Genomic DNA, 23,382 nt, shown 5'->3' with positions numbered 1-23,382 from the left:
GGGTAAGAGTGGGTGCCCCCTTGCTTGTTTATGTACCACATCACAGTGGTGTTGTCTGTCCATATCAGTAAATGGCCTTGCTGGAGTTGGTGTTGAAAGGCCTCGATGGCATGCATTACTGCCAGCATTTCCTTTTGGTTTATAAGCAGATGTGTTTCCTTTGGAGACCATTGTCCTTGTATACACCTGCCTTCCATGTCGCCCCCATCCAAGGTCTGAGGCGTCTGTAGTCATGGTCTGTGTTATCTGTGGTTTTTTGAATGACATACCTGTGTTTGCCTGGCTCACCGAGGCCCACCATAGGAATTCCTTTTGTAGGCATGGAATGAGTGGTATGATTGTCTCCAAGTTGTTGCTGTGTTGAGACCAAATGCTTTTTAGGTACCATTGAAGCTTTCTCATGTGTAGTCTTGCTAATGGAACCAGGAGAATGCAGGATGCCATGTAACCCAGGGCCTGTAGGAATCTCCTTGCAGTCATCTGGGTGAGTTTTGCTAAACCTTTGAAATAATGAGTTAACTTCTCTTGCTTGTCTTCTGTCAGGTAAGCCATCTGAGAGGCTGTGTCTAGTTTGGCTCCTAAGAAGATTATTTGCTGGGATGGCTGCAGTCTTGACTTTTGGAAGTTGACTGTGTATCCCAGAGCTTGAAGTAATCGTATGACATAATCCAGGTTTTTTGTCAACATCAATTTGTCGTCCGCTTGTATGAGGCAGTCGTCCAGGTACGGGTAAATTTATATCCCCCTGGAGCCTGCAATGAGCAATTACTGAAGCCAGGCATTTTGTGAATACTCTGAGCGCAGTAGATAAGCCAAATGGCAATGCTGAGAATTGATAATGCTCTGGCCCTGCAAGAAATCTGAGGTATCTTCTGCAGCTGCGTCTGATAGGGACATGCAGGTATGCCTCCTTGAGGTCCAGAGTAATCAGCCACGACCCCTTGCCCAGCATGGGAAGGAGTTGCTGTAGAGTCAGCATTTTGAACTTTGGTACTATGAGAAAGGTGTTTAATGCGGACAAGTCCAGTATTGGTCTCCATTGAGATTCTTTTCTTGGAACAAGGAACAGTCTTGTGTAAAACCCCTGGTCTTGTTCTTGTTGTGGAACTCTTTCTATTGCTTTCATCCGAGTCAGCAGAGTGATTTGCTTGATAGCCTCTGCCCTCTGATTTTGTGGTAGGTTTGGCATGCCTTGTTTTCTTGGTAAGGTATGAAAATGAAACCTGTACCCTCGGTCTATAATGTCCAAAATCCATTTGTCCTTTGTCAGTCTGTGCCAATTTTCTGCAAACAGAGATAACTTCCCGCCCAAGGGAGCTTCTAGTTGTTCCCTGGTAGGCAGTAGTAGAGGAAAGTCATTGAGATTGTGGTTGTGGGGCAGGTGAAACCCCTGCGTCACTTCTTTGGTTTCCTGGCTGCCATTGTCGTCCCCTGTAAGGGCCTCTGTATTGGCCTCTTCCTCGGCCACGTCTGTTCTTACCCCTTTGAAACTTTTCTGGATTAGGAAAGGACCAGTTTTTTGAAGGCCAATTCCTACTGGATCTGGGGGGTTGAACCTGGAGGAAATCTTTCACTGTCTGAACTGATTTTGCTTTTTCTTCGATGGTCTTTAACACATCCTTAGCATTTGCAGCATTTGCACCAAAAAGCGTGTTCTTTTCCAAAGGTGCATCCAGAAGTTTTGCTTTTACATGATCTGGTAGAGGTTGAACTTTTAACCAAGCATGTCTACGAATGACTGCCCCTGTCATAGCTGCCCTACATGAAGCTTCCAGTGCATCATATCCACACTGCAGGAAGTGATTGCTTACTTGCTGAGTGTTATGTACAGCTTCCTGCAAAGTCTTCCTGTCTAAAGGATCAGGAGTGGCTAATGTTTTTTGTAAATCTTCTAACAGATAATCCTGATATTGTAACATATGAAAAAGGCAATTTAAAGCTCTCATAGATAAGGTAGTGGATGTGTAAACCTTTTTGCCCCATCTCTCTAATGACCTAGCTTCCCTGTTGGAGGGCAAAGGATTTTTTGAGGTGGAGGCTGAAACTCCTTTAGGCCCCTGTGAAATAGTTTCCAAATCAGCAGTATGGGCCCTGAATAAATGGGAATGAGTTTCTGGGACCCTGTAATACCGGTCTGGCTTGGCTGGAGCAGGAGGAAGAGAATCAGGGGTAGCACTAGAGTCACAATACAAATCGTCCAGAACATCAAGTACAGGAGGAATAGCTAAGGGCCTGTGCTGAGGCTTCTTAAGGAAAGTCCTAAGGCATTTCCTAAAATCAGAATATTCCTGACCTTGCCACTTGAAATGTTCCCTCATGGTGTGCAGAACTTCCCCAAAAGAAATATCCTCAGGAGGGGAGGCCGAGGGGATAGAATCTTCTGCATCCAAGTCCTCATAGGTCTGAAAGAGCTCTTCCTGGCTATCAGAGTGGACAGAGCCCTCAGAATCTTCATCTGAAGGAGTAGGGTCAGAGGGTTCAACCCGGGGCCTTTTATCAGGAGGGGGCTGGGATCCTCTCTCAGGATGGGCCTGTGAGCCTCTAATCATGGAAATTAAATCAGCAGCCATGGACATAATTTGTGTCTCTGGAGTTGGCTGAGGTAAGGATTTAGAAGTAATATGCTTTGTTTTGCTGGCTGCCTTAGCCCTAGTGTAGGCCTTAATAGACATGGCCATAGGGGGCCTGGCAGCTCCACGTGCAGGAGTGACCTTGTCTACAGCAATGGTCTCGGGCATTTCCTCGGTTTCGGTATCCGGAGGAAAATCTATAACTGGCGTCGGAGTAATGTCTGGAATCGGAGTCGTCAGTAATGCGGTGTCTTCGGTTCGGAGCGGTGGAGAGACCGTCTCAGAGGGAACCGGAGCACTCGCGGTAGGTTTTGGCGTGGAGTCGGTGGTAGACGCGGGCCGAGGATGTCGGTCCCGGTCTTTTCGCTTTTTGGGAGTTTGCGATGTCGGGAGATCTGACGGCATGGTGTAAGCAAAATTATCGCCGAAGAAATCTTCAGCGAACTCCGCCCGGCGCCTGAGAGTGCGCTTGTTGAAGCGAGCACAGGCTACACAGGCCGAGACATCGTGGTCTGGGCCCAGGCAAGGGAGACAGTAAGAGTGGAAATCCTTATGAGGTATTTGTTTACCACAAGAAAGACAATTGTTAACTTTTTCAGTAATTTCTGACATCGGCTGAGGCACTTAGCTTTTTTGATGACTTCGGTATTGTAGAATACAGGAGCTGACCGACCGGCACTTGCAAACTGCTTCTGCTTCGGGCACCGCGCGGCAAGAAAGACTGAAGAAAATGGCGTCGGCTGATGCTTATGTACTCCAGCCGCTCTAACGTCGGAGAGAAATGCGACATCAGCCGACGTCGGACCCAGACTTTGGAATCCGGCCGACCGAGGGCTGCCTGAGGCAGGACAACCCATATGTTATGACTGCAGTTGCATTCTTGAAGGACATCAGCATTTTCCCTGGGATATCTACAGCTGTTGATTCACCAGTACCTCAGCTTCTGTTCTTATCTTGCTTCTCCAGCTGATGTTAATAGGATAAATGGTGTTTCAGCCCATTTGGAATATGGGCTACCCATTACAGCCAGGGCTTTCATCAAAAGTCTGTCCAGTCTTCACTTTGTATCTGCCAAAATATTTCATTTTATTACAAACCTTCCTGTCCATGGGCACTCCCATATTGCACTCACCAAAACTGTCTGGATTCGCACACATCTTCAGCTTTTTCCCTTCTGTTATGTGATTTTCTGTTCAGACTCCATCAACCTAACTCATTCCTTCTACTCGCATCAAAACTTTACAGAAAACCACCTCCAGAATCACTTGTGAAGATTGTCAAACGATGTCCATCCCTCGGATACCACTCCACTGTACTGACCTTTTCCTTCTTAAAGCTTGTTCTAATCTCTGTTAATCCCTTCCTTCCTGACTAAAGGTCCCATCCTATCTTGCTTTTCCAAATTCCCAGTACAATAGAAAGCCTTCCTCTGTAATAAGGCTGACTAGGTGCATCAGCAAGCCATGTCCCCTAACCTCAAATGCCCTCTGATGCTTCTCCTCTATCATGTCTTCTCTTTACATTTTTCCTGCACTTGTATATATAATGCTGGAACAAATTCCTTGTACGTGATGCAGTGTTCTAAACATGTGATGTCATCATTTGCATGTTGTGGGATTCTGTCATTGTTTGTTCTTATTAGCATGAGTCATGAGCAGATCCTAACTAGATTGTGTTCAAGAAACTGATTAAACAAAGATGCACTTTGAGGATGCAGTCTGCATTGCAAATTTCTTGTACCTGTTTCAAGGTCACAGCAATCAGTTATGACTGGAGATGCTTAACTAGTAGTACATTGAGGTAAAACTCTATACATCTGTAGAATTATGATAAAGTATGGCACTGGAAAATGAAGTTTATTTTTCTGTTCATTTTGGAGCATAATTTTAGTGCTCCATACACTAAAAAAAGTATCACGACTGTTTTTCTGATCATAACTTGTTTAATGTCAGTAAATTCACCTTGAGAGCAAAGTGGTGAACCTTAACATCTATCACAGTCTCATGTCCCCCTCACTATGGAATAAATCACTCGGCCTACTCCTGTGCAGAGGGGGGGGGGGGATACAACTCATCTTTTCCGACTATAGACCCATAGCCATACCCACCCATCAAAAATCTTAGAAAAATGTATCCATTCTCAACTCCTGAACCTCATTCTTACTAATAACATGCTCTCCTCCACTCAGCATGGCTTTAGACCAAACCACAGCACAACTACTGCATTAATAGACTTCTCTAGCAGCATTAATTATGGCTGTGATACAGGTAATACTGTATCTGCCCTTTTCTTAGACTTGTATAAAGCCTTTCACACGGTCTCGCATATTAAACTTCTCCATCAGCAGACATCTCTTGATCTGCCCTACTCCAGTCTCTCCAAGTTCTTCAACAAGCTGTCAAGTGGCAATCTAACATCTATACATTTTTACCTCTCTCTGCTGGTGGTCCCGAAGACTTCATATCAGGACCTCTACTGTAATATTTTCTTCTTCTTTCGGCTGCTCTTGTTAGGGGTTGCCACAGCGGATCATCTGTTTCCATTTCTTCCTGTCCTCTGCATCTTGCTCTGTCACACCAACCACCTGCATGTCCTCTCACCACATCCATAAAACTTATCTTAGGCCTTCCTCTTTTCCTGGCAGCTTCATCCTTAACATCTTTTTCCCAATATACTCTGCATCCCTCCTCAGCACATGTCCAAACCAATGCAATCTTGCCTCTTTGGCTTTGTCTCCAAACCTTCCAACCTGGGCTGATCCTCTAATATACTTATTCCTAATCCTGTCCACCCGAATCACACCCAGTGCAGATCTTTACATCTTTAACTCTGCCACATCCAGCACTGATACCTGCCTTTTTGTCAATGCCACCGTCTCCAACCCATATAACATAGCTGGTCTCACTACCCTCTTGTAGACCTTCCCTTTCACTCTTACTGGTACTCGTCTGTCACAAATCACTCCTGACACACTTCTCCACCCACTCCATCCTGCCTCTGTACTCTCTTCTTCACCTCTCTTCCACACTCACCATTACTCTGAACTGTTGATCCCAAGTGTTTAAACTCATCCACCTTCTGTAATATATTTATCAATAATTTGCAGTGCCTCAAAACTCACCTAACTAATCCAATACACTGATGATGTAGCCCTTATCTGTTCTATCCCATAATCATGGTCTTCTGCAACAACTTGCATAAGATTCATTCTTCTTCATAGAAGACTGGCTAGCAAAATAAGGCCTAATACTAAAACCAAAAAAGACAACACTTCCTTTTCACTTCCAAGTCTTATTACTTGTACCAAGTGCAAAACTAGCTTTCAAATCCCATCTGCAAATAATGCAAATATTGAGGTAGTGTCCATTATTAAATTACTACAGCGCTATACTGAAGACACCATAACATTCAACTTCCACATCCAACAAGTAATCATAAACACACATCAGAGGTTAGTTCTGATATATACTGTAAAAGAATATCTGACTGAAAACAGACTGATAACATTAGCATCACCCTAACTTCTGCCTATACTTCTTGTCAACTTCCAGTTCACATTGACAATGAAAGTAGAGCAATGGTACAATAAAACAGACACATTTGCTTCCAACAAGCAATACTTCACACATCAAGTATTACCCTCAAGCACCTGAATTGGCTTGAGCTACATCACCTACCGTCTGCTTCACTTTGCACACAGAATAGTCCTGTGTCCTGAGAAATGCCCCGCCCTAAAGCACATACTATCCACTCCATCAACAGAGCTTTCCACTCTACTGACAAACATCTCCTCTCCGTTCACAAAACTCGCAACAAAGCAGGAAATGCTCTTTACTCCAGTTGTATCACAAAATCCTGGAACTCTGTTCCACTTCCAGTGAGACTCTTCAACAATGCACGTGTTTTCAAAGATGGATTAAAGCTGTTGTTCATAGTGTTTCACTGTTGCAGTCCTTACTAATGGGTTATCCGGTTCCCAGTAGCCCGCAGTCGGCCAGAATACCAAAGTCCTTGGTATATGACGTTGGCTGCCTCCGGATTAAGCCTGATGCCAGGACGTTAGGTATAAAGGCAGGCAGCCAACGTAATTTCCTCAGTCTTTCTTGCCGCGGAGCCCAAAGCAGAAGCAATTTGCATGAGTGCCGGTTGGCCGATTACCTTCTTTTTGCATTCCGACTTCTAAAGTTGAAGACGTCCTCAGATAAGTACCCCGTTGGGGACCCTTTTTTCTTGCTTTAACAAATGTCAGAGAAAATTAATAACTGTCTTGCCTGTGGAAAACAGATTCCGCATCTTGATTTTCATTCTTACTGTATTACTTGTTTGGGCCTTGAGCACGATGTCCCAAATTGTGATCTCTGTGCTTCTTTCAACCCGCGTACCATACACCGTAGAGCTAGGATTTTGTATAAGCACTTTGGAGTTTGGCCTGAGTTTGTTGGTATGGCGTCTTCTGGTCTCCCGACTTCAATGTGCTTAAGAAGCGCAAGGATAAGGACAGCGACAGGCCTAGCGTTCAATTAACCAACGGCATCCCTGTTAAGTTGGTTGTCAGTCCAGCGGCAGCCAGTGAGGCGATTTCCTTGCCACTGCAGTCTGCAGAAGTTCAGCAGCAGGCGCCTTTGAAGGCCTTTCCTGAGTCCTCCATTTCACAGGCTTCTACCTTGCCTTCTGACCCTCTTCCAGTCATCGCCTCTGATGGAACCGGAGCCGCTAGGCAGACGCCGGTTTTAAGACCTAATTTCTCCGCACGGAGACCAGATCCAGACCGGACTGTGGCCCACATTTCTGCAGTGGCTAGGCCTCCCAAGTCCCTCCAGCTTTCTAGTAAGCCTGTCTGCAGAAAGTCTACTACTAAACAGGCGTCGGCCTCCCCTCAATTACCGCAGGCTCAGATGGTTAAGGTGGCTAGTGACCTCTTAACTCTTATCAGGGGCTCTCGGCCTCCTCCTCCTAAGAGGGCTAGGGAATCATCCCCAGATGTTTTGTCTGCCTCAGACTCAGAAGTTTCTAGCAACTCTGCTGATGGAGGGCATTCTCAGCTTCTTTCTGGTTTTGAGGTATCTGGTGCTGAACACTCCATCCCTTCTGCCCCCCCCCCCCCCACACACACACACACAAGATTTCTCTTTTGGGGATACTCTGAATACCCTCAGGGAGCATTTTAGATGGGAGAGTCAGGATTTCCTTCAATCTAAGAAGCAGATTAGGGAGTTCTTGGATTTGCCTCAGCATAAGCCTTTGGCTATTCCTCCGGTTTTCGAAGTTGTTGATGTTTTCATGGAGAATTCTTTGACACCTAATTCTGTTCCTCCTGCTCCCAGAAAGCCTGACAGGTATTATAAAGTTCCTGATTCTCATCAGTTCCTTTTCAAGAATCCTACTGCTGATCCAGAGATTATTTCTCAGGGCCCTAAGGGTGTTAAAGCCATGGCTGCTAAAAATCCTGTTCCTTCTGACAGGGAATCTAGGGCCTTAGATAGGAGGGGTAAGAAGGTTTATACTTCTTCCACTCTGGCTATTAGGTCTGTTAATTGTCTCTTTCATATGCTTAAGTATCAGCAGCATACTGTGGAGGCTATCAAGGCTACAATTGCTGGTGTTCCTTCCCTGATGGAGAGCAAGGACATGCAAGACTTATTGAATTCTGCCACTCTGGTTACTAAACATTCTCTATATTGTTTTGACACTTTGGAGGCTTCTTGCAGAGCAGTGGCCATTAGTTCTGTTATCAGAAGACATACTTGGGCTCAGGGAACAGCCCCTTTCTGAACCTGTAAAGTCTAAATTACTGGACGTGCCTTTGCATAAGGACAATCTTTTTGGAAGCGAAGCAGAAGAGGTGCTGAAGAAACTGGAGGATAAGGCTAAATCTATGCAAACTGTTAAGGACTTTCTGCAAGTTCAGCCTCCTCGTTTTAGCAGGCATTACCCTTCTAAGAGTTGGACTTTTCCTGACCCTAGTAAACAGGGTTGAACTAGATCCAGGGGCTACAGGTCTTCCAGGGGACAGACTTCCACCCCACACTGGCATGCTTCATCTTCTAAATCTGGGAGTTCTAAGCAGACTTCCCAAATCGAACATTCTCAATGACTCCAGCTTTCCCCTGCTTGCCTTTGCAGGCCCAGGGTTTCCTTTGGGGGGGAAGGTTAGCCATTTTTGCAGATGTCTGGCACACTATCACGGACAACAGATGGGTGCTAAAAATAGTATCCCAAGGCTACAAATTCACCTCTCACACCTTCCTGGTCCACCAAGGATTCCCAGATATTCCCCACTTCAAAGGGCAGAAGCAGAAAAACAAGTTTCTTCCTTGCTAAACCTGGGAGCAATAGAGCCAGTTCCTGCACTACAGATAGGCTAGGGTTTTTTACTCAAGGCTTTTCCTGGTTCCCAAAAAAGGGGGCACCTGGTGCCCTATTCTGGATTTGTCCATTCTAAACACCTTTCTGGTGATTCCCAGATTAAAAATGCTCACCCTTCAGCAGTTGCTGCCAGTGCTGGCCAAAAATTCCTGGTTGGTAACGTTGGACCTAAAAGAAGCTTACTTACACATCCCTATAAGAGAAAGCTGCAGGCAGTTTCTTCATTTCAGAGTGGGGAACAAGCACTTCCAATTCTCTGCACTGCCCTTTGGCTTATCTACTGCTCCCAGGGTTTTTACAAAATGTCTAGCTCCAGCCATTGCCTTTTGCAGGCAAAGGAATATTCAGATTTCCCCTTACTTGGACGATTGCCTTATTCAAGTAAACTCTCCAGAGCAACTGCTAAAGGATTTGGACTTTGTAAAGAATCTTCTCACCACTTTGGGCTACACAATCAATAAAAAGAAGTCAAAACTGGTACCCACCAGGGAGATTGTATTCCTGGGAGAGGGTCTGAACACAGCCGCCCAGATGGTATGCCTCCCTCAAGAGAAACAGATCTCTCAGATTACTTCAAGGACTTGGCAAGCATAACCAAGCTCTCTGCAAGGCAATTCCTGCAAGCCTCAGGGTTCACGGCTTCATGTATTCTAATGATTCCATATGCAAGACCGCATATGAGGAAAATACAATGGTACCCCAAAAACCTTTGGTGTCAACACATTCAGGATTTAGACTTGATTCTTCCTCTGGTTCCCTGCCTGCAGACAAAGTTCCTTTGGTGGGCAACGGCCTGTGCACAGAACAAAGGCCTACCTTTCTGCCCACCTCCTGCCAGCCAGACTCTCACCACAGACGCCTTGGACTATGCTTGGGGAGCACATCTAGAGGGCACATGCATTCAGGGAACTTGGACCTATCAACAAGCTCAACTGCACATAAATCTGAAGGAAATTATGGCAGCTCAGCAGGCCTTGATGGCTTTCAAGCATCTTCTCTCTCCTGGTACTCTTCTAGTCAGGAAAGACAACACTACAGTCATGGTACATCAACAAGCAGGGAGGGACTCACTCTTACCCCTTGTGCAGACAAAGCACGAGACTGTGGTCCATGGCAGCTTCTTTGGGCATTCATCTGATAGCCCAGTTTATTCCAGGAAGGCTCATCACCTTGGCTGACCAATTGAGCAGGCAGGTCCTGGATCCTCAGGAGTGGCAACTAAACAAGACCATCTTACATTGCATCATTCAGCGTTGGGGTTCTCCTCAGGTGGATCTCTTTGCTTCTCCAACCAACCACCTTCTTTCAACCTTTTGCACTAGGGATCATCACGACAAAGCTTGGAAAGTGGATGCTCTGTCCTTCCCCTGGACACCGCTATCGATCTATGCATTCCCTCCTCTGCCTCTTCTTCCCACAGTGCTGTTAAAGATAAAGGATGAAAAACCAAGGGCCATCATCATAGCTCCAGACTGGCCCAGGCAACATTGGTATCCACTTCTTCACAGTCTCTCCCAGTCTCAGGCTTGGCATCTTCCCCTGATACCAAATCTCTTGGCTCAGGATGGAGGAATGATTCTGCATCCTCACCTTCAGACTCTGCTTTTGACTGTCTGGCTCATAATTTAAACCTTTCTCAACAGGTAGTTGAGGTCCTTCGTGAGGCCAGGAGGCCTAGTACTAGGAAATCTCATGCAGATAAGTGGAAAAGATTCTCCGTTTGGATGCAGATGAGAGGAGAAGACCCATCCCAACCTACTCTTCCTCTAATTCTTGATTACCTGGCAGGTTTACTTAATGGTGGACTTTCCTTCTCTTCTATCAAGATTCATGCTTCAACTATTTCTGCTCACTGTTCCTTTGAACAACCCATTTTCTCTCATCCCTTGATGAAACAGTTCCTCAGGGGAGTTAGCATTTTAAAGCCTCCCAGAAGGGTGCCTACTCCTGCTTGGGATCTTAATTTTGTGCTTGAGAAACTTACTCTGCCTCCTTTTGAACCAGCTGCCTCAGCAGATTTGAAGTTTCTCTCCTGGAAAACTGCATTTCTTTTGGCCATTACTTCAGCTAGAAGAGTGTCTGAGTGGCAGGCCTTAATGGCAGTAGAGCCTTTTATCACTTTCCATGTGGATCGGGTTTCTCTTCGGACTAATCCTTCTTTTATGCCTAAGGTGGTTTCTAGCCTGACTCTTAACCAGTCTAGTCTATCCACGTGCCTACCTTCTTTCCTAATCCTCAGAATAGAGGAGAAATGTTGCTACATTCTCTAGATGTGCATAGGCAACTTAGATTTTACCTGGATAGGACTAAACCTTTCCGAAAGTCAGATCAGTTGTTGGTCAGTTTTGCTCCTGGAGCCCAGGGCAAAGCTATTTCTAAACATACTATTTCTACGTTGATTGCTCATTGTATTCACTTTTGTTACTTACAGCATGGCAAGGTTCCTCCTCAGGTCATTAGGTCCCATTCTACTAGAGCTACCTCTACCTCAGCAACTTGTCTTAGAGGTGTACCTACTAAGGACATCCTGGAAGCAGCTACCTGGACCTCTGTCCACACTTTCACCAAACATTACATTTGCCCTTGTTTTCTAAGTCCAGGGCTGGTTTTGCCACTGCAGTGTTGCAGGGTATTCATACCAACCATTAATCAGTGGTGTTCCTCCTCTTTTTTTGTTTTTTTTCCTGGGCTTTGGGAATCGACCCATTTGTAAGGACTGCAACAATGAAACACGATGAACATAGCACAGTTGTGTACACTTGCCATAAATGTAGATGTTTGAGTATATTCACTGTTGCAGTCCTGGTCCCCCCCCCATTCATCCCCCTTTTTTCCTAGGGAACAGACTGGAATTTTTTCTTTACCTGTTCTTTCTTTTTTTGGGGGCTCCTGAGATTTGTGGCAAGAAAAACTGAGGAAATGATGTTGGCTGCTTGCCTTTATACCTGACATCCTGGTGTCAGGCTTAATCTGGAGACAGCCGACGTCATATACCAAGGACTTTGGTATTCTGGCTGACTGCGTCCTACCAGGAGCTGAATAACCCATTTGTAAGGACTGCAACAGTGAATTCACTCGAACATCTACATTTATGGTAAGTGTACACAACTGTACTTTCCTGCTTGACTCCAAGCTATGCCCCTGCTATTCCCTAGGCTACAAATTATTCTTAAATTACCTCTCATGTACACATACATTTCAGTAAGTTTTTCTGGCCAGCATCTGAGTGTTACACTTTAAAGTGCATTCATATCTCCCTACATCCTAAGCCCCTCACTCCCTTTGTTTCTCTGAATTCATAGTATGCTGCAGTTGTGCTCCAGACTAGCTTATTGTGCAAACTTTTTATTTTATTTATTTACTGATCCTTTGTTCATTGGTTCATAGGTAGGTACTAGGCTATCTGCCCAAAAGCATTTATAATCTTAGCAGGAATGTTTTTGCTATCGCCGCCCCCTTAGATTAGTTCCCTGTGCCTCTGTCCAGCACAGCCACTGAAGTGATTCCCGGGGTAAACTTCCTGTTTCCCACCCACTCGTCAAGGTTTCTTTTGAATAGTGTTAGTGAGGAGCTCTGCCTAATGTAGATTGGAATCTTGTTCCAGAGAATGGGAAGTCTCTGGGACAGGAATCTATCCCTCCAGCACATCCTATTTATTGTTGTGGTGAGGTTTAGATTCCTAGAGCATGTGGCTCGGGGGGATATGGTTTTCTTTAGGTAGAGCATGTCCATCAATTCTGGGTTGGACATGGCCTTGTATGTCAGGCAGAGATCACCTCTGAGTAGGCGGTATGCAATTGAGTACAGCTGGAGTTTCTTCAGTCGAGCTGCATAGGGCATCTGTTTGAGGCCAGTGAACCATTTGGTGAGGTACTTCTGTGGTCTTTCCAGCTGTTGCAAGTGCCTTGTAAGGTACAACCCAAATGGGGCATTGTACTCTATGATGGGTCTGATGAGTGATGCGTAGAGGGGCATAATGAACTCTCTTCATGTGGATACAAACCCTTTTGTGATTAGGTGGGCCACATAGAAGGATTTTCTAACCACTTTGGCAATGTGATTATCAGAGGGGAGATTGCTATCTACTTGGGTCCCCAGATCCCTTACCTCATCTTCCATATTTAGGGGGCTACCGCCTATATGGTCATTTGTGGGTACTTTGTTTTTTCCAAAGGGGATGACTATGCACTTTTTGGCATTTAGCTTGAGGCCATAGTTTTGACACCAGGTATCCGTCTCAGTGAGACCCTTTTGATATGTCTGTGTCAGCCGGAGAGTAAATTATAGCCCCTAGTTTGCAGTAGTCTGTGAAATTGGTCAGCCATAGTCCTCCTGCCATAGTCCTCCTGTGCTTGTCTGTACCTCTGAGAAGTATATGCCGAACAGGAGGAGTCTTAGGACTGAGCCCTGGGGAACACCACTTGTAACCGGTTTAGAGACAGACCTAGCTCCCACAACTCTTAACATGTGAGTTCTGTCTGTGAGCCAGTTGGCAACCCATCTCATGATGCAGGGGTTTATGTTCAGGATGGTGAGCTTGTCTATAATACCAGACTGGGGAATGGTGTCGAAGGCCTTTACAAGGTCTAGGTAGGCTATGTGGACTACCTTCCCCTCGTCTATAGCCTTGGTAACTGTCTCAAAGAAGTCCACCAGATTTAGGAGGCATGATCTGCTCGTAACAAAGCCGGACTGGGTAGGGTCCAGTGTTTGGAGGTTCACAATGTCTGTGTTAATGAGATCCATGATGATGTGCTGCATAGCCTTGCAGACCAAGGTAGTCAGGTTTATAGGGCGATAGTTCCCGGGGTCTGTTATGGAGCAGAATAATCATTGCTGTGTGCCGCTCTATGGGCACGTAACCTGTGGAGAGGCTGAGTTTGAACACTGTGTTTTGGTGAGGGGTTAGTTCATCTTTGAGCTCATGTAGGAAGCAGCCTGGGACTCCATCCGGTCCCATTGATGCTGTGTTTTTAGCTTTGGAGAGGGCTATTTTAACCTGAGTGTCTGTGATTTCAGGGGCACTACATTTTTCTGGTATGGTTATGGGCCCTTTTGGGGGTGAGAGGGGGGGGTCAAGTTTGCACTGAACTTGTCTGCCAGGATGTTGGCGATATCGGTTGGTTCAGTGTATTTTGTGCCATTCTGCACTAACTCCGAGCAGATCTGGGAACTGCCAGTTAGATTCTTGACATAGCTAAAGAATGTCTTGTGGTTACCTTTGGAGCCCTTGGCAATTTTTCTTTCGAAGCTAGCCTTGGATGATTTTATGAGGGATCGTAGTTTCTTGCTGATACTGATCAGGGATGTCTTCCCCTCTTGTTGTTTTACTCTTTTCTGTACTAGTTTCCTCCTTCTATTGTATAGCTTGTTTATGGCAGGGGTCCACCAGACTGGTTTCCTTTTCTTGGAGGAGTGAGTCTTGGTTTTGCTTGGGATAGCATGATCCATGCATTCTTGTAGGTGCCCGTAGAGTGCATTAGTAAAGGATTTTGCAGCTTGGGCAGCGTTATCCTTTAGCATGGGGGATTTGAAACTTTCCACCTCGGTCTTAAGTAACATGAAGTTTGCTTTTGAAAAGTTTTTCACAGTAGTTTCTTTGACCGGGGGTGGGGGCAGAATGTGGATATCCAGAGTGATTAGTTTATGGTCAGATCTAACCAGCGAGGGGTTGACCTCCGGTGTGGAATACTGATCGCCCATGCTGGTGATGACCAGGTCCGATATGTTGTCACCTCTGGTGGGGGTGTTGACCAGTTGATCCAGGGTGCTTGAGTTTATAAATTCTAGGAAATGTTGGGCAAGGGAGTTAGTACTTGACTAGTTCTTCCAGTTAATGTTTGAGTACTTGAAATCACCCATTGTCAGGGTGTTTGGTAGGACCTTTGTTTCCAGAAATGCAGAATTGGGGGTCCTGGGACATGGTGGGTGATCTTTGAATTGCAGTTCTGCCTGTTGTTAGTTGCATGTGGATGATCTCTGAATCATTGTGGTGTGCCACTAACCTGGAGGTGTGGGTATCCTTGATGAATATGGATACGCCCCCACCTTTTGTATTTCGTTCCGGGTTTTGTGGCCGAAATGTATGGTATGAGTTGTAGCCTGGTAATGCTGGGATGATCTCTGGAGCCTTAAACCAGGTTTCTGTTACTGCACATATATCTATTTTCTCCATACTGAGAAGTGCCTCGAGTGTCTGCATTTTGAGGTTTAGACTTCTGGCATTGAGTAGCATTACCCTCAGTTTTTTGTTACTTGTGCTACTTATGGCGGTGGGTTTGTCTTTTGAGCCTTGCCTAAAAAAGACACTGTGGGAGTGGCAAGAGCCTTGGCCAGTCTTCGAAGTATGTGTTTCATGGTTTCTGTTGGGGGGTGGAGGTTGCTTGGATGTCTGTTTTGGAGGTCTCTGTTGCTTTTGCAGATTTTTATTTAGAGCCTCTGAGTATGTTTTTGTGTATTTGTGTTTTTTGCAGGCACTGGTTTCATAGTTCTATGTGAGACTGGTGGTGTGATGCAAGTAATTCCCTTCTCCTCTTTATTGTCTGGTCCAGTCTTGGGTTGAGAGAGCTTAACCTCCAGTTTGGCTGTATAATTGCATCTCTCGTATGTATTAGTATTTGGTGGTAGGAGGAGAGGGTGTCTGTGTACATGAGGCAGTTGTAACATTGCCTCAAAATGCCCAGATTCACCAGTTGGACTGGAGAATACACCTGAAACTGCCCTTTGGACATGCCTGGATAGCTACAGTGAGCTGTTTTACTAATTGGCTGGTAAGGTCGAATTTGTTGACCAGATTAGCCCATTAGGCTAGTGGCCTCATTTCAGGGAAGACTCGATGTTGTATTTACACTACTAGGGGAAATTTAACCTGGTCATCGCGGAAGTTCCCTTTTCTTTTTCAGTAGGTGACATGGGATCTTTTACATCCACCTGAGCTACCACAAGTAACTAGGACCTTGGTTTAATGTCTCATCCGAAGAGCGAAGTTTATATTAAGAACGAACACTAAATGCAGCAAGTTAGATATTCTAACTATGGAAGTTTCTTTTATTTGGATGTACTCCTGCAAAATCCTTTTGTAAACTCTTTAGTGATGAACTAGGTAACATGTAAACAATTTTTTTAATTCTTTTTGACTAGACTAAGTTTACTTGTATGTAATATTGTAAAATCTGCCATGAAGTGGAACAGTGACTTGTATGCAATTTTGTGCTATGAACTATGTGACTTCTGTGTACCTTTGTATGGGTGCACCCAGATCATGGCTGAAAAGGGTCCCAGGACCAGTTTACCTATCTAGTAGGCAAATACAAATAGATAGTGGTAATTGTTTCATGGGTGGCACAGAGGCACAGAAAATAGCATTGTCACCTCAAAGCAAGAAGTTCCCTGGTTTGATTCTCGGCTGTGTTGCCTTCTGTGCGGAGTCTGCATGTCCTCCCTGTGTTAGTTTTAGCTTCCTCCACATGCTGCGGTTTCCTCCGACATCCCAAAGACATTCAGTAAATGGACCAGACACTATAACTTGGCCATAGGTGTGAGTGTGCATGTGACTGTGTGGTGTGCAACAACTACTGTGGCAGGGCTAGATGATTATCACTATGGAAGTGAGACCCTAACCCTATGTGCAAAAATGGGGAAAAGGGGTTGTGGATGGATGAAGTGTTTCATTAATGCTCCAACACTTGTGGACTCTATCTGTGTTCTAGCAGGAGACTTTAGGTTAACAACAGTTAGAGGTGCTTAGAAGCAGCAACTTTCTGAAGTCAGAAAGGTGTTGAACAAGCCTGTCTTATCTGATTTTTGAGCTTAATAATGTAATAATGGCAGTCCATGCACTACATTACTTTAATACGACTCTTAATCTGCTTGTGTAATAAAAATGCGTTTAGTATTTGAAAAACAGGTACACATGGTAGTGTGATGGTGTTTACAGCTGGGATGGATAAGCAAAGGTCATTCTGAATGTTTTATCGTTTAAGAGAAACTGTTGCACTTGAATATGATGTAGCTCTTTTTGTAAAATGCTCAGCATAAGAAGGCTAATAATTCCATCATTTGTTTTGTGCAGAGCCTTACCAGTTATGATGCTTGCAGTATTTGCCTTGGATCATCTACCTTACTTGTCTGGGTTGGAGTCATCCGTTACCTTGGCTATTTCCAGAAATATAATGTAAGACATTTGAAAGGAAAAAAATCTTACTACTTCATAACACTGGTTTTAATATGCTTACAAGACATTTATTTAATATGTCCTTTTCAGGTGCTTATTTTAACCATGCAAGCTTCATTTCCCAAAGTGTTACGTTTTTGCTGCTGTGCTGGCATGATTTACCTTGGTTATACTTTTTGTGGATGGATTGTATTAGGACCTTATCATGAAAAGGTATGTGTTTTACATAACATTTTTGTTTGAGTAGTCCTTTTTGATGTCACATAATGCCATATGTCTGCTGTTTCCTTTTGTATTTTTATAATTGTATACTATTGCTCATTGGGTCTCTTTCTGATTTTGCAGTGCATGTGAAACTTCTTTGGAGCAGGAAATGAGAATGTTCCTATGAAGAAAAGGGTGTAAAATGGGTGCCTCGTGGTATCAGTTCTGCATCATTTCTCTGATCAGTTTTCCATAGTTCTGTGGTCTCCCCATTTTACAGATTTTTTCCCCACCCCACATCTTGGTGTGCACAGTGTATCATCAGACCTTAGTGACATTCTGGATTTCCTTGTTTACGGTTCTGTGGCCAACGCTGTTCCAGATTGGATACCTTTATTTCGTATGAGGATGCTAGTTTTACCACTGGTGTTCTTCAGCCATACTTTATGTACTCACCTATTGTGTGTTAGCAGATTTCTTCAGAAGTGTCTTCCAAGCCTTGGCCTGCAATTTGGGAGGGATGTAAACGTCAGAAGTTATCAGTGGTGCACTTCAGATGATTTAAGAAGTGATTGATTCAAAACTGAAAAAAACACTCTGTCCATTTGATTCTGATGAAGATCACAAGATTTAGGGTAATGCATTAGAAAGCTGTTGGTGAACGAATAGTAAGGCTGTAAAGTACAACCATTGGCTCAGACAGTGGAGCAGTAGTGTATTTGGTTTACGCAGCAGCCTCCCTATGAAGCTTTCTAGTTTGCTTTGTTCATGGTTGGCTTTCTTGGGAACTTGCTGTGAGGGCGTGGCGTGAGGAGTAGTGTAGTACTGTCAGTACTTGCTGTGAGGGCGTGGCGTGAGGAGTAGTATAGTACTGTCAGTACTTGCTGGGAGGGCGTGGCGTGAGGAGTAGTGTAGTACTGTCAGTACTTGCTGGGGGGGGTGTGGCATGAGGAGTAGTGTAGTACTGTCAGTACTTGCTGGGGGGGGTGTGGCGTGAGGAGTAGTGTAGTACTGTCAGTACTTGCTGGGAGGGCGTGGCGTGAGGAGTAGTATAGTACTGTCAGTACTTGCTGGGAGGGTGTGGCATGAGGAGTAGTGTAGTACTGTCAGTACTTGCTGGGAGGGCGTGGCGTGAGGAGTAGTATAGTACTGTCAGTACTTGCTGGGAGGGTGTGGCATGAGGAGTAGTGTAGTACTGTCAGCATTGGAATTGTCCGTCTTTGTCCTGCTGCACCTCCAGGTATGTTTCATCTCTAATAATATTTTGCTGCTGTTATTGTTTTGAATTTTTGTTTCATAGTGTCATGTAAATTGCACAATTTTACTTTAGTGAATCCACAGAGCAATTTATATTGTCTTATGACTTGGGAAAGCTGCCATTGAATAGATTTTATTGGCTGTAAAGTAAATATTAAGCTAAATAAGTTTGAAGGACCTCTGGTAAACTAATGGGGGTCTGCTTTATGGCAGCTTGTGCTGACTTTAAAGCACAGCTCTGCTAACATGATATATACTGCATTACAGCCATTTATATTCCCTTTCCTTCTCATTCTTCAGGAAAACATGTTTATCAAGGAGCCTTTGAAGATAAGTGAGATCTGATCCTAGTTGGTTAATAAAAATATGGGATGATTCTTTCATATTGACAGAGAAAGCTTTGTTAGATAAGTAGTTGCAGAACCCCTGTAGAAAGGTAGTCCTCTTGTCTACAGCAGCAAGGACATTCATCAGCAAATTATGAGCTAGTAGGCCAAAGGCTTTGGTAAGTTCTATAAAATTACTCCAGTTATATTGCCTTTGTCCATATTTTGAATATCTGTTAAGGTATATATTCTATTCATTGTACTATTTGCCCAAAATCCATGTAGATGGGTAGTGAATAAGCTGAATTTGTTGTATGTCAGGGTGGTAGTTTGTAAGTAAACTTTCCCTGTGTCTTGGAATTTTAAAAGAATAATTATGAGGAGGTGAGCAGCCATTATTGGGAACAGTAGTACTTGTCATGAGGGATCAGTTTGCATCTTGCCTTTTTTTCAGGTTTTGGATATTTTTGGAGAATTCAGAATGAAAATTGATTTTTTTTTGTTTTGTACTTATGTGAAATTTGGTATGGAAAATTTGTTGTTGTGTCTTTTGACTTATCCCGGTCAGGCGTTGCCACAGCGGAACTCCAGTCCGCTAATGTTTGGTAGTGGATTTTTACATGCCGAGTTACAAGCCCTGATGCACAACCTTCAACGAAGGCATGCCCATTCACGCATGCCTCCACACAGAAGACGCTCTAGCTGAGAATCGAACACGACAACGTCTTGCTGTGAGGCGACAATGCTACCACAGCACCACTATGTACTCACTAATTGTTGGGGACAAGATGGAGAAACTGGAAAATAGGGTTGGCATTTTTGCAGTTATGGAGTCTAGTTTGGTTTTTAGACTATATACTATATATATATATATATATATATATATATATATATATATATATATATATATACCAAGATTATTGAAGAGTTAATGTTGTGCAGGAAATAATATTATTACTGCTGGTAGCAGGAAACCTTAAATGGTGTACGTAGCTTGTATATCCTGCCAAAGTCACTTAGGTGTGTAAGGTGCTAGGGTAAAGTGTTGGCCAGTTGGGTGAGGAAAAGTAAATTAAGGAATTTAATGTTTTCTGTGCATTCACAGTAGAAGTCTATTGAATGGAATGTATAGTAAAACCTCTTTATCAAGTGATAAAAGCTAGGAGACTTTCATTACCACATGAGAAAGGTTAAGAATTATTAAGGTAACAACATACTGGATGTCTACTATGAAACTAATCCTGTAAAGGAAGCAGTACAGCAGCACATGATGTTTAGTAGAGCTTCCGAATTAGGTGAGAAAGGTTCAGAGTTTGCAAGGAAAAGCTAGCAGGTTATAATAAGAGAATTCATAGTACTGAATTCATTAGGCAGTATAAACAACTTTAAACAACATGTAGAAAATGTCTGGGTTGAGATATGGAAGGTAAATAGTAATTTATAAAGAATATGGGGAAATGCCTGTATGAGCAGTGTGTTTAAAATGACCGACTTTGTTGTTTAATTTGACACCAGTCAGTGCAAAATGAATTTGATATGTAGAGATCAATAGGCAAGAATTGTGAATGTTCTGACAGTATTATCAAAGGGATAGTAGTCTGAATGTATTATACAAAATCTTTTTCCAGTTGATTGATGATATAAAATGGAATGATAGAAGCACAGAAGTACTATAAAGAATGGGATCTGTTCTGCATGTGTGCAATAGAAGGGGTGCTGATTAGTATTAGGTAGTGTACTGTAGACTGGTGCCAAGTAAGCTACCCAAGAAATAGATAAGAGATTGTCATTGGGGTGGCTTGAGGTATGGGCAGAGGTGGTGAAGTGGGCCATTTAATGTCGTTGAATCTCACACTTCCTTCTCAACATGACTGCAGAGATGCGCTTTTTTTCTGCCTGATTTACAAAGAATAATTTCCTGTCTTTAATTTTTAATTATTTTTTGTCAGGAGCATCTCTTGCTAATATACAGATTACTCAGGCAGCTTGGTGGTGCAATACACCAAACTAGGAGGTCTGTCAGCAATGTTTGGGAACATTAAAAAATGAAATGACTGCTTCCATGTATTCATTACATTAGTGAAGTAACGGACTAAATGTGGATTTAATTTAGCAAATACCTATGTGTCTGTGTGTGTTATTATTTACAAGAAAGAGACTGTGAATAAAGTTGATTGTCAAGATATAGGTCATTCCAGAAGGAAGAGGAGAAAAATGGAGCTTTAGTAAGCCATTAACAGCAGCCTGGTAAAAGGGGTGGGGAGAAAACAGCAAAATGGTAATTGGGGAGGGGGAGAACAGTAAAATGGTAAAAGGGGGGATGAAACATGGTTTGAAACGCAGAAAAGTATACACAGCATGAGCAATTGGGCCATGGAAGCACCAGATCAGAACAAGAGTAATGAAATGTACTCAGGTGTGGAGTAGTGCAGGAAGCATCCACATGACGTTGCATGTAGACACAGGGCCTTAGCAGACCATCCAACAGGCACGTTATGGTATGTCTGATGAGTTAAGTAGACCCTGAGAAAGGAAGTGCATGAAGTGCAGGATCTGGAGGTAATCTATTAGACCAAAGGTTTTTCTGTTTACATGTCTTATGACAAAATGTGATATACTGCTTTATTTGTTACACAGTAATACGCATATATGTGTTTTTTTTTGTTACACAGTAATACACATAATATGTGATACACAGTAATAGCATATATCCCTGGCATATAATTTGAAATAGTCTTAACTCCAGGTAGGCAGCATGAAAGGGGGGTTTGGGTAGTAGGTGGGGAGCATCAGCTGAGGGGCCCCTCCAATGTGGTCCTAACAGGGTTCCACAATTGCTAATGATGACCTTGAATGCAGGGTAAGGATGTAAAAAATGGAATAATATCTATTAAAAAGAGAGTTATTTAAGGAATGGGTAGTGGATATGATTCGACTGTTACTTGGAAGGATGAAAATTCAGAAGGGTTAGCTTGTGAGTGATATAAAATGACAACGGAGTTTAACCTTTATTTGCCCCTTTCATTCCAATTTGGTTACGACATCTCTCTTATTTCTACCATGTTTATAAGTATTGTCAAAGAAGAAGAGGAGCAACTGCAGAGTGCTAAAGAAAAAAGTAAGGGATTATTTGGATAATGTGTGAATTTTAAAAAAGGGTGGTGTTACATAACTACTTTTTCAAAACTGTAGAGTGCAAGCTTTTAGCATAACAACAAAAGTAAGTAGAAGAAATTGCAGCAAATTTTGGGGAGCTTATAATAAGAAAAGTAAGTAGAGATCCTATACAGGTTTTAGAGTTATTTCAGGCATTTTATAAAAATGTGTACAAAGTACCTCAGTCTGTTGGCACAGAAGGATAAATTCCTGACAGTAGTCTCAGATTTAACAATTTTTAACTAACAGCACAGGGTCTGGGGGGACTGTGCAGTTCAAGATGGAAGCGAGCAGCCAAAGCCGGCATACCCATCCTGGGGTGCCTGCCTTTGGAAACTTTGTGAAAATCAGTTGCCCCAAAAGAATCTTTGTTTCACATCCAGAAATCTCATAATTAATTTTAATAATTCCATTTTAACATTTTAAATAAAAAAAATTAATTAGCATGCTTGCTGGGCAAAGAGCACACACCCTCTGCCACTGATGTCCTCGTGACTAACAGTCCAAATAAAAATTGACACAGACCTTTGCAACGTGATACTTGGAATAGCTCTTCCATTTCTGAAAAAGACTAAGCAGAACAGCTGTTTCAGGTGCTCTACTGCAATATTTCCATGTGCAAATTTTACTTTTTAAGATGTATTTACTTTCTTACTGTTTAACTTGGGATGGAAGTGCTTATGCCTCTAGAAGGCAGTCATCAGATAACATCCTTCATGTCCAGACAATAAGAAGGACTTGACAGTCAGCCATGAAAGTTTGGATTTGTAAAATCTTAATTTCCCATAAAATAATTGCTTTTAAGGGAAAATTAGACGTGCATTGCCATTCTGTTCTTAATGTCAAAAAAAGGCAGAAACAGAATATAAAAACTATATTCTATTTCATGTGCTTGACCATGGTATTTAAACCTTAGAAGCTATGCACTGCAAGCTATATACTCCTTGGATATATGCACCCTGTAACTACTTTTATACTTTACATGATTTCAGTACACCTTAATTTCCATTTTGACTGCAACATGTTGCTGGTCTTGGAGTGTTTCATTTTGAAAATATATTTGTTTTAACAGTATATTACTGACCAGATAACAAAGCCTGACTTGAGCAATAGGTCTGTACAGCTCAAATGAAACACAATATAAAACAAAATTCTGAGTTGATGGTAGCCAACTTGGGAAGTGATTTCCCAGGTTTGGGCACCAGAAAGATGACAGCTGTGCTCAACATAGTACCCTGAACGTGCTATATGAGCTTCACCAGGTACTGATGATGATGGCTGTATTACCTTTCTTTGCAGATAGGCTGTATTACCGTTTGAATCTTTGAAT

The 23,382-nt window shown here is 43.2% G+C and overlaps 1 protein-coding gene across 2 annotated transcripts in view; it reads left to right on the top strand.

Moving 5' to 3' along the window:
• LOC122813614 (mucolipin-2-like) overlaps positions 1 to 23,382 on the top strand; it is a 1,348,087-nt gene that overhangs the window by 1,195,816 nt on the left and 128,889 nt on the right. Inside the window, exons 12-13 of one of the 2 annotated variants that reach the window (XM_044086031.1) lie at positions 17,008 to 17,109; positions 17,200 to 17,322. In XM_044086031.1, the coding sequence (XP_043941966.1) occupies positions 17,008 to 17,109; positions 17,200 to 17,322 (225 nt within the window). Of the gene's footprint in view, positions 1 to 17,007; positions 17,323 to 23,382 lie in introns of both variants that reach the window. The other variant, XM_044086029.1, reaches the window with a different exon arrangement.

Source organism: Protopterus annectens, chromosome 10.part0, assembly GCF_019279795.1.
Source record: "Protopterus annectens isolate FY-2018-M chromosome 10.part0, PAN1.0, whole genome shotgun sequence".
NCBI classification, from domain to species: Eukaryota; Metazoa; Chordata; order Ceratodontiformes; family Protopteridae; genus Protopterus; species Protopterus annectens.
This window is presented reverse-complemented; position numbering and strand designations above follow the sequence as displayed.